Raw genomic sequence first — 12,057 nt, forward strand, 5'->3', positions numbered from 1 at the left:
TCTTATGCATGTGCAGATTTATAGTTTCCAAATTACTTTCATATATATATGATCACATTTATTTGTGATCCAAATATTTTATAGATGAAGAAAGAGGGGTTCAGACAGGTTAAATGACTGGCCTGAAGATCCATAGATAGTGATTGTGACAAGACTCAAAACCTGGTCTTCTGCCTTCAGCTACAGATGAAGAAGAAAAGAGTAAAAGATGTGTTGCTAACTATGGCAAAGATCTCTGGTCCTGAAATCAGTTTGGGTTTTGGTCTTTCCTCCACTGTGACTTTAGGTCTGAGTCTTAATCTATAATTTGAGGCTTCATTTCTTTCGTCTATAAAATTATTTTAGTGTCTTCTTTCACTCTAAAAACTGAGGTAGTAGTCTTAGATTCTAGTCTAATCCTGTAAATTAGAACAGATGATACTTTTCACATCTTACAGATGGAGAAACTGAGGCACAAGGGGCTAACTGACATACCCACTAACTCAAAGTGAGAGGTTGAACTTGGACTAAGGCCTGTCTTGACTCCTAGTCCAGGATTCTTTCTGCCATATCCCATCCATTCTAAAGCTATCCTGCTTGGGGGTTCCTCTGTGAAATGCCAATTTAAAAGTCATTAATTATAAAATATTGTAAAAAATTCACCTGCATAATTATTCATAATGGCCTCCTACATTTTATTTGATGGTGATAGTTTCCACAAGTTATAGGATTTGAACTAACGTTTCTCAGCAGAGATTTTGCTTGGTTTTATTTTTGTCTGTGAAGGGGGTATTCTAAAAAGCACATACTTTGGTTGGCCATTGTGGGAACTAAAGACAATGGAGAACACTTAGAACAATGCCCAGAATGTAAAAACCAACCAATGGATGTGAGCCCTGACTGTCTGTAGGGAGTGCACCCTGTGGATTTCCTTGCTGAGCTACCAAGTATGTGGTCATGCCTAGGGTGTCAGCTTAGAGAAGTATAACTTCCTGTGTAAGGGATGCTAATGTAAGGGCCTGATATATTATCCACATGGATATTGACATGGGCAGAGGGTAGGCAGAGAAAGGGCAGGCAAATTCTCGGGCAGGAAGGTGGACTTTTGAAATTGAAACTCGACAGTATTTGCATCTATTCTGAGAAGAAGAAACCTCTTCCCCATCCTCAGATAGCCTGAGTCCTCTACTCTATCCTCTACACTTGGGACGGCTGGAGGGACAAACAGCATACAAGACCTTCCAGAGAAAATCTACCGGAATAGCCCTTGAAGTCTTGGGACTCATCTTGTCCACAGGAGGATGAATGGACATGACATGGTTTCAGGATGTTGGTGATTGATAGGAGAGCCATCACCTTGGCTATCATTTTATTCCTTTTGTGCCTGGTGGCAGAGATGGGCAATGGCTTCATCACTGTGGCACTGGGCATGGAGTGGTTACTATGGAGAACATTGTCACCTTGTGATGTTATTGGTCAGCCTGGGAGTCTCTTGCTTCTATGTGCAGTGGGTGGTGATGAGTAAGAACATTTACGCTAGAATTGTGTGTCCACTGGCCCTTCCATACAACCCTGTACTATAGTTTCTAGCCTTATAGTGGGACTTCTTGAACACTACCACCTTTTGGTTCTCTACCTGGCTCAGTGTCCTCTATTGCAGGAAAATTTCAACCTTCACTCACCCTGTCTTCCTCTGGCTAAAACAGAAGGTGTCTGGGTTGGTTCCCTTGATGCTGCTCAGCTCCATGGGGTTCTCTAGCTTGAGCACCATCCTATTTTTCACAGGCAACCAGAGCCAATATCAGAACTTTTTAAGGAGAGGTCTGCAATATTGGAATATCATCAGGAATCCTATAAGGAGATCACATGAGAAATTCTACTTCTTTTGTTTAAAATTCGTTACTTAGGCAGTTCCTGCTGTTGTCTCCCTCACTGGTAGGATTTTAGCTCATCATGTCTCTCGGAAGACACACCAATAAGCCCTTTCTGTCTGTCTCGGGCTTTTGCCATCCTAGTGCCCAGGCACACATCAGGACTTTCCTGGCTCTCATCTCCTTTGCTATCTTCTTCAATTCCTATTTTCTGTCACTGGTGCTCAGTGCTGCAGTTATTTTTCCATCTTAGGAATTTAGGTACTGGGTGTGGCAGACAGTGATTTATCGGTGCACAGTAGTCCACCCCATCAGTCTACTCTTGAGCAACACCAGGCTGAGAGTGGTGCCGGAGAGGAGCTGCTCCTCAAGGCATGGGGCATCTTGAGTTGCAATTGATGGAAAACCTCAGAGACTCTAATGCAGAAGGCATGGGAACAATGGGACATTGCTTCTTTAAATCTCTATGCCATATTTAATGATCTTCCCCTCTTTGTCACATTTAATGATGGAGAGAATAACTTCAATGAAATAGGATTTCAAGATGAGATTGAAGGCGCTAAAATATGGGATAGCATCACTGATTTATACTCAGCAAGCATATAACTGATACAGTTATGCTCCCGGTGGGACTTGATGTGGCCAAAGAATCAGGAAACTTTGACTTTCCCTGTGATCAGTCTCTTGGTGTTTACAATTTTCCTTCTGGAAACTGGATGCAAGGATCATGACACATCATTCAATTTTTATCTGTTGAATCAGACTGTAGGAGAATTTTGGGACCTCCCCTTTTCTTCTGGCTCCGTGCTGTAAACCACCTTTCCCATTTCATCACTTCACTGTTTCCCAGTCATGAAGTTTCCCTGCAGTGAAGCTCTCTTTCCTTCCATGCAAGAGATCTTGGCATCTGAATTCTCTTCACAAAGCATGGCTTAGTTCATGTGTGTGTGTGGCAGTGTGTGTTATCTGAGGTTTGTATATTCACAGATAGCTTTTTGAGATTCTTCTAAATTCTAGGAGTTTATGATTTATATATTGTTGATGTTCTCTCCATAGCCCAGTCTGTTAATCTGTTTTGTAAATGTTAAGGTCCATGAAACCAGATGTGACTTCTTTTATGTTGCTATTGGGACCTAGTGAAGCTGTTGACATGGAGAGGTTCATCTATATCTATCTGACACTTAGGCTTGAAGAAGAAAAAGACTCTTGGCTTGGTTTGGTGAAGAATGTAGACTGCTTCTGTGCCTTTCACAGGTCTTCTCAAACCTTCCTCAGGCTCGGTTACCTCTTGAACCATTCACACCGAGATCCCTAAACATCCTTCGGCTTGCTTTACCATCTCTCAGCCTCATTTCCTATTTTTCACCCTCTCCTCTCTGCATTAGAAGACAAGTCCCTGCTTTTGGCTTTTAGCTTTTGGCTAACATTTGTGCTCTCCTAACCCCACACTCCCCTGCCTCTTTTCTATCCCTTGTTTAGTCAAGGATTCTCACCTCTACACAGATCTTCAGGCTTTCCCTCTTTATTGTCCTTATCTTCTTCAACAAATGCACTTAACTTCTTTCCTTAAACAAATCACCTCAACTGTCTTACCTCTTCAAGTGACCATCATGCTAATTAGTCACTTGCCGAGAGTCCCTCTGTGGCCCCTTACAATCCTCTTCTGCTCCCCTATTCTGTTGAAATGTGTTTCTAAGGGACACACATGAGTTCCTAATCCCTAAAATTGATATTATCTTCAGCCCTCATTCTCCTATGTCTCTTTAGTATTTACCTCTTTTGCTAATAAATTGTGTCTTTAAAAATAACATTAAAATTAGCATGCTTCACTTCGGCGGCCCAGGTTGGGTTCCTGGACATGGACCTACACCACTCATCTATCAGTACCCATGCTGTCACGGCAGCTCACACGTAAAAAAGAGGAGGATTGGCAATTAGATATTAGCTGAGGGCAAATATTCTTCAGCAAAAACAAAACAAAACAAGACTGAATAAAAATATTTTTGCAAAAGTAATACCTGATCTTGGTGGAAGATTTTTTAAAAAGGCAAATAAACATCACTCTTACTTGTCCATCACATGTCTTCAAAGTCCTTTTTATCTTGCCTCCAATGATGCTGCACAAGGTTTCCTCCCCTGCTCTGCCACTCCTTTTAGGTCAGCCTCTGCTCAGCCTCTGGCCCCTGGTTCTTCCCTTAGCCAGCCCTCTTCTTTCTTTGAGATTAATCTACTCCTGGTGGGTAGAGCACTGGGTGAAACAGGTAAAGGGGATAAATTAAGAGGTACAAACTTCCAGTTATAAAATAAATAAGTCAGGGATATAAGGTACAACAAAGGGAATATACTCGATAATATTGTAATAACTTTATACAGTGACAGACGGTTACTAGACTTATCGTGGTGATCATTTTGTAATGTACATAAATGTCGAATCACTGTTGTACACCTGAAACTAGCATAACTGTGTGTCAACTATACTTCAATTCAAAAATGAGATTAATCTACTCCTTTGTCCTTCGTGTTTACATCTACTCACATAGCTTCAGCTATGACCTTCATGCAAATCATCACTAAAGCCTTGGCCTACCTCCAAACTCTAAACCTACATTTTCTTCTGCTTGCTGGGCATTTCCACCTGATAGTACAGGAGCACTTCAAACTTGGCAAGTTCAAAATAGCTGTTTTTCTTTTCCTCCTCTTCCTCTTCCTTTCCCTCCACCAGCCTCCTCCACTGCTCAGCTGAATCTATTTTTTCTATTATTCATATCCAGGAAATCAAGTTTCCTATCTCTGAGTTAATTTTCACTCCCTGCTCTCCACTGAGCCCTTCTGTCTAATCGGCAGCTTGTCTTCAATTGCTACCTCTGGAATGTCTCTATGATCTGTCCCCTTCTTCCTGTTCCTGTGGATCCTATTTTAGATCAGACCGTCCTTCTCGCTCACCTGGATTGCTAAATTTATTCTTCGCCACTTGCTCCATTACACCTCCCCCCCCCCATCAAAACTACCATTACCAGATCAACCTCCTTAAGGTATAACCCTGATCGTTTCACCCACACTCTCGTCGCCTCTCAGTGCCTATCAAATGAAGCACAGGTTGCTAAATTTGGCAATTAAGGACCTCCATAGCATGGCAACACTTTTATCTTTCACTGCTTCCATTCTAGTAGAATTCTATTTTGCAGCAAAATTGGCTTATCATTGTTCTGGACATATCTGGAGCTTTCTCCCTGACACGCTGAAATGTGTTCTCTTAACCTCACATCTACCTGTCAAACTCTTATTTAATTGTTTTTCCTATTTAACTTTCAAAGGTTAATTCAAATGTCTCCTCTTCAGGGAAGCTTTTCTGGATGCCCCTTGTCCATCTCCAACCCTGACATGCCTGGCTTTGATCTCTCTCACTTCTGAGGACATATAAATGGAATGTTCCTCAGTTGTGACATGAATTCTGCCTTGTGGCGGTATGATCTGCATGCACATTTTATTCTCCCTAGCATATTTTAAAGTTCATAAGGCTTGGGCTGCCTCATACTCTTCCCTGTGTCCCCTGAAGCTCTTATACACACTTGCTACATTGAACAGAAGGATTCTTTTGCACCTGGAACCCAGCTGTAAGCACATATACGTTTGTCTGTGTATTTCTCTCTGGGCTACCTACTACATTTGTCTGCTTATGTTTGAGCTGTATTTTCTTCACTGTCTGCCCAGCTTATTTTTGCAGGTCAAACACATTCCATTTCTCTTTGACTTATGCACATGTAGAAAAAATAAACAGGTAAGTTGAGAAAGTAAAATTTGCCTGACTTGTGAAGCCTTCACCATCTTTCTTTCCTGTCCATATACGTATTGCTAAGCAACTATGAACAAGGAGCTTAGCTCCTTCCTACTGGAAACTAAGTGAAGTGCCTCTTCTTTGTTCCTGACCCAGTCTCCCTTTTGAAAGCGCCCTCTATAAGCTACTCTTTGTTGCTTCTATATTTCACATCCTTAGCCTAGAAGAGAATATCTACCAGAATCTGAATGAACTCCCCATGGGAACAAGTTTCCTTGGAGCTTGAACACACAGGGAGAAATAAAAGAGAAGTAGGGTTTGTTGTATTTTTAAAATACTCAGTAACATTATTATCACTGATTTCTGCCTATAGTGTAATTTTTTCATGAACTATGATGATGTTAAACACAATCATTTATGAATGCCTATTTTTTGTAAGGCATGGGGCTACAAAATTTCTTTATTTAAATTTTTTCTATACTTAATTCTTAAAACAACACTGCAAAGTGGAAACTGAGGCTTAGAGAAGTTTACTGAGGTCTCAAGGCCAGTGAGTGATAGAACTGGGAAACTTTAGAGCTGTAGTATTTGAAACAGTGTGGCATTGATGTAGGAATAGATAAATACAACAACAGACAGTCTAGGTAAGAGTTACATGGAAAATTATACATGATAAGGAAAATACTTAAAATCAATGGGGGAAAAGGTGGTCATTTAGTGGTGTTGCAACATATTGGTACTACAATTGGAAGAACAAAATTAAAATTAGAACCAACGTTTTATTCTAAATTCCAAATAGATGATCTTTATTTAATTTTTTAAAAGCTCCTCCTTCTTTGGTAATTGAATTTTTCCTATATTTTATTCCATAAAATATTGCCTTTAAATTTCACAGAAATGTTGACTGTTCTCTCCTCAGCTTTTTGGATGTCATTGTAGAGAATGTACATACCCTTCAGCTCCCACAAACCAGAGAATCCCTGTTTTCTTAGGCCTTGTTAAACAAAATTTGAAATATCAAGTCATAATGGAAATAATTGGTAAATTTGACTAGAGAAAAATTTAAAACTTTTTTTAATGAAAAGATCCTATAAATGTAGAGATCATTGAAGTTCTTTTTAATTTTAAAGGACAAGTAACAGATTGCCAGAAAATACTTACAAATATTTATAAAGATAAAAGCTACTACCTCTAATATACAAAGAGCTTCTACAAACCAATAAGAAACATACAAGCAAACTAATAGAATGCTGGTTAAATGATAAAAATAGATCATACAGATTGCCAAATAAACATGTGGAAAGAAGGTTATCATCACTGTTGGTCAAGGAAATGCAAATTAAAACAACAGCTATAACAAATTAAAACAATCTGCTATAAACACAGCTGCATAGTCAGTCGTTTCCCCCTATTTTCCTGGGAAAGCATATAAAAGCAACCAGAAAGTTGAAAAAGATTCTGAAAATTTCCTTTTTCAGTGAAGCTAAGAGATAGCTAATCCACAAATTTCAAATTATGTGACATCACTACCAATCACAGATGAGATCAGGTAGAGTCAAGAAAGAAAGTAAAAAAGAAGAAGTATGGAGAGAAATTAGAGGGCTCAATGGGGCAGAGATAATATTCCAGCATAAATACGCTTCTGCATAAAAGAGACCCACCTTGGAATGCAAAAGTCCCTTTAGTGTGCATGTATTATCTATTGCTGTGCAACAACTTACCCTGACATTTAACGGCTTAAAACAACCTTTACTATGTAAACTCACAGCTTCTGTGGACCACAAATCCAGGCATGTCTCAACGGTATTCTCTGGCTGTGGGTCTCTCACAGGCTGCAGTCATCTCCAAGCTCAACTGGGAAGGATCCACTTCCCAGTTCACCCGTGTTGGCGTTGGCAAGATTCAGTTCCTCATGGGTTGGTGGACTGAGGCATCAGTTCCTTGTGAGCTATTGGCTGGAGGCCTCCTTCAGTTCCTTGCCACATGGCCCTCTCCTCAGAGCATCTGACTTCATCAGAGAGAGATGGGCAACATCAGAGGGCAACAGGGAGTCAGAAAAAGACAGGGAGCCAGCAAGAAGAAGTCACAGGCTTTTGTAACCTAGTCAATGATTTTTCCATTATTGCTCATAGTGGTAACCCATAGATGAGGTAGAAAGAAACAGAGGACTAAGAGAATTATGTAAAATTATAATTATAAAGGTGAGCACTAGAACAAAAAAAAACTTCCCTTATAATTAATAGAACCACAAAAAAATGAAGAAACATACAACAAATATAAATACAATAAAAATCCTTTAAAAAAATCCTTTAAAAACAAAACACAAAACATAAAATAATGAGCCAGAACTAAGAAGAAACATATTGAATGTACAATTAAATAAAAATAGGCTTTACACCTAAAATGGAATGGTCTTCAGATTGTCTCAAAAAGCAAAACACAATTCTACGATATTTCTAAGATCCATAAAAAAATGAATATTTGAATATAAAAGAATGAAATATAGTATGTCAGGTAAATGTAAACAAAAGGAATTCATACCTAAAATGATCAAATGAGATAAAAAGATAAATTTTTAGTGTTAAGAAGTAAAATGTAAAATTAAGATAGAATTGGTATGAATATCTGTATGACAAATAGGATAGCAGCCATATTTATAAAGTAGAAATTATGGAAAATACAAGAAAATATAGACAGAATCCGGAAAGTAGACTTTATATTTTTCATTCAGAGAAAAAATAAGTGTAACCAAATAAGTTAGCTTTCACTGATAGATATTAAACTCTGTACACATCCAAAAACACAACCTCTTTGCAAGTACCAATGGAATAGTCATGAAAACTGAGCTAACAAAAATTGCATAAAACACGTCAATCTCACTTATGCATAAAAATCATAAAAAAATTAGAAAGCAAAGTCCAGCAGCACATTAAATGTTATATCATTACCAAGTAGAGTTTAATCTAGGAATTTAAGGATGATTTAAAATTAAAAAATCTGTCAATATATCCTGTCAAATTAGTAAATCTACAGGAAAATTCATATAATCATCTCCAAAAATGCTAAAAGGTGAGTGAAAAAATTTAATACTAATTTTTAATAAGCTGCTCAATATATAAAAATTCAATAACATAAGAAGTATATCTATCTCAGCCCCAAACCTACAGCATTTTTAATGAATCTAGAGCCATTCTTACCAAGCTCTGTTTCTAGAGAGCTTGATCGAAGTAGTCTGATCTTAGACTGTATCTTTCTGATCTACATTGTATGTCCCTTCTTGAAATGTCCACATGGATGTCCGACAGGCATTTCAAACTTACCATATCCAAAACCGAGCTCCTGATATTTTCCCACTCCAACATGCTTCTCTCACTGTTTTTATGTTTCACTATGTGACAACTCTATTCGTCCAGTTGCTCTGGACAAAACATTTTGCATTCCACGTCCAATCACTCAGTAACTCTGATACTAAATCATTTAACTGGTACTAAGCCATTTTTAGATAACTTGCTTCTGGGTTGGGGTTTCACATGTAGCAAAGAGCTCCTTGACTGCAATCTATTGAAAGTCAACCCATGACACAAGGGTTTGAAAAATTAGGGTTAGAGTTGTTAAATCCATTTTCAAAATGAAGTTGTAATTCTACCACCTATCACCACCTCCATTGCTACTACTCTGGTGGAAGCCATATTCTCTCTTGCTTGGATTATTGCAACGGCCTCTTTACTGGTTTTGCAGCTTCTATACCCACTTGCCATTGGTCTATTTCCAACACAGCAGTTAGCAAATCTTTTAAAAATGTAAGTCATATCATGTCACATCTCTTTCATAATTCTCCATTTGCTTTCCAACCTAGAGTAAAAGATTAAGTTTTCATAACGAACTAAAATGCCCTTTAAGATTTTGTCCTCCACCCCAAATCTGTGAAGTCATCTTCTGCTATTCTACCCTCCTCTCATACCGCTCTGGCCACTTTGGCTTCCTCGACTTTCCTTGACTACACCGGCACATTCCTCCTTGGAGCCTTCGCATGTGGGCATCTCTCTGCTCAGAACGCTGTTCCCAGATACAGGCACAGCTCGCTGCCTCTCTTCTTGCAGGCATTGTCACGGCCACTCTAAATTGCCATCCTCCATACTACTATTCCCTGCCCTGCTTTTTCTCCTCAGCATTATCTATTTTACTTGCTCATATTTTTTATTGTTTGTTTCCCTTGCTCTAGTGTAAACTCTGTGAGGACAAGGCTTTATGTCTGTTTTGTTCCCTAGTGGCAAATGGCAGACCCTTGATAAATATTCGTTGAACATATGAATGCATTATTTTATTATAATTAGCTAGATTACTTTATTAATGCAGAAATTCATTATTTTTTTGCTTGTAGAGGAAAATATGGCTGCTCGAAACTGGATCAACAATTGACATTCTCTTATAAATTCAGACACTTGGGTGACTTTTGCTGGTTCTCTGATATAACACTCACCCTTCACATTTTCTATAGTTGTTATTAAAGAGAGGTAACTGTTGTCATGCTTCTTTTACATTGTAACAAGAATTTATTGACTATCTAGACATAGGAGTCTAGGTATATATCTCTCTGCTAAGTCTAATGGGGATATAAATGTAGGATCTAAACATTCAAGAAATCTACCATGTAACATACACAAACCAGTTAGAGGAATACAAGACAGTGAAGAGCTAAAGTGACCATTATCAAGTACTAAGAGTTCATATTTGATCCTAGTACTGAGAGAATTCTGAAAAGGAAATTAATCAGACACAATTATCTAGCACTATCTATTTATAATGTTTTGCTGCAAATTGCATATATTTCAAACACATGATACTGGGGAGTTTGCATTGGTTTTGACATTTCTTAATGCCACCAATGGCTTCCTTTTCTGAATTCCTATAGACTTATGGCCTCTATCTTTGGACAGTCTTGTGTGATTCACTCAGGTGACGGGGTAATCTTGAGACTTTAAAAAAGTCACAGGAACAAGGGCTTGCGTGGGAAAAGAGTTGTGAGGGGAACTGAACCTTTGAAATCAGATCAGAATTGTGAAGCTGGGAGTGAGCCGGGATGTGGCTTCTGGTGGCTGATCATGGGGCTGGCCTCCATCCTAGGCTTGAAATGAATTAAATTCCAATGGTTTGGATGGTTGGCCTTGGTAACAGATAAAAGCTTTTGAAATGGGCTTTAGCAGCGGGCTGCTGAATGCATTTTGAACTTCAGTAAGCTGACTGGCATGTCTTTTAACTATAAATAATACTCTGTCCAGGACTATACTGATGGAAACCCAAGGCTGGGGTGGTAGAGAACTACAGGTGGTGGCAATTTTTTTTGAGGACTTTTACTTTTCTTTCAGTGAAATTAAACCATTTTTTTCAAAGAATTTGAATAAATTATTTGATACAATATTTACAAAATAGTATTCCTTCTCTATTTTGCTCAAAGTGATTCTTTTTTAATGTGAAACTAATCCAGCATCATCAGATTATCATACCTCTTACTTCAGAACTAAAGGGCAATAGTTTTTGAGAGCGACATGGATTTCTGTCTTAAGGGGACAGTATAGTTTTCATAAAATAAAGGACTACTTTTTAAGGTTGATGGCCTCCTATCCTGCTGACAAACTCCTTGAGAGCACTGTGATTTGAGTCAGCACCAAAAGTAGGACCCATTCAATCCTGTAGGTATTAGTTACGAGAAGACTATTGTTCTTATTGCTGGAAAGTTTCAAATGGAGAAGAAAAATAGCTGGTCCAAAGATTTAGAATTGAAAAGCATGTAGATTCTAACCCCTCTGTCTGTAATAGAGAAATCTATAAGGAAGCTGGGGGAAAGGTGAATTTCTCATGTTAAAGCCAATGATTGTATTTACATGAGTCAATAACATTACATTTTACTTCATCTGTGTTTGAAATTTTTTCTTACATATATTATCATAGTTGAGTTTGTACTGATCTGTTGGTTTTTGGGAAAATCATCACCAACTTTTATTAGCAAGACCAGACTTTCAGGGCTTCAACAAGTAAGACTGAAAACATCTTTGTACGTAAAACATGCACTCTTCTTCTCAGCATTTCTGACTAGACCACAAGCATTCTGCTTCTGTTATCATAGCATTTGTATAAAGTCTTGCTAACTCAGTCTCCTCAAATAATCAAATATTGAAGGCATCTGTAACAAAATATGTCAGTAATACAATTTGTAGAAGGGTGACTCATAAAGATTATTTTAAAAAGGAAAAGCAACTAAGCTCACTCAGTAAACAAATATTCCCCGAGTGCCCACTATGTGGGAGACACGGGGGTTGAAGGAGACACAGTCCTTGTTCTCTAAAAGAACAACATATTTTTCTATTAGACCAAGAGCAATGTCTGAAATTGAAGCATATATTTAAAAGATTAAGACCTTATATTTTGTTCAGA

At 38.3% G+C, this 12,057-nt stretch overlaps 1 protein-coding gene across 1 annotated transcript; it reads left to right on the plus strand.

Moving 5' to 3' along the window:
- The first annotated feature begins 1,280 nt into the window (after positions 1-1,280).
- TAS2R60 (taste 2 receptor member 60) lies at positions 1,281-2,238 on the plus strand. The gene is given in 4 exon segments (XM_008542562.1): positions 1,281-1,308; positions 1,311-1,446; positions 1,448-1,925; positions 1,927-2,238. Coding segments are annotated over 4 exon segments (954 nt in total).
- The last annotated feature ends 9,819 nt before the right edge of the window (positions 2,239-12,057 follow it).

Source organism: Equus przewalskii, chromosome 4, assembly GCF_037783145.1.
Source record: "Equus przewalskii isolate Varuska chromosome 4, EquPr2, whole genome shotgun sequence".
In the NCBI taxonomy this organism is placed as follows: domain Eukaryota; kingdom Metazoa; phylum Chordata; class Mammalia; order Perissodactyla; family Equidae; genus Equus; species Equus przewalskii.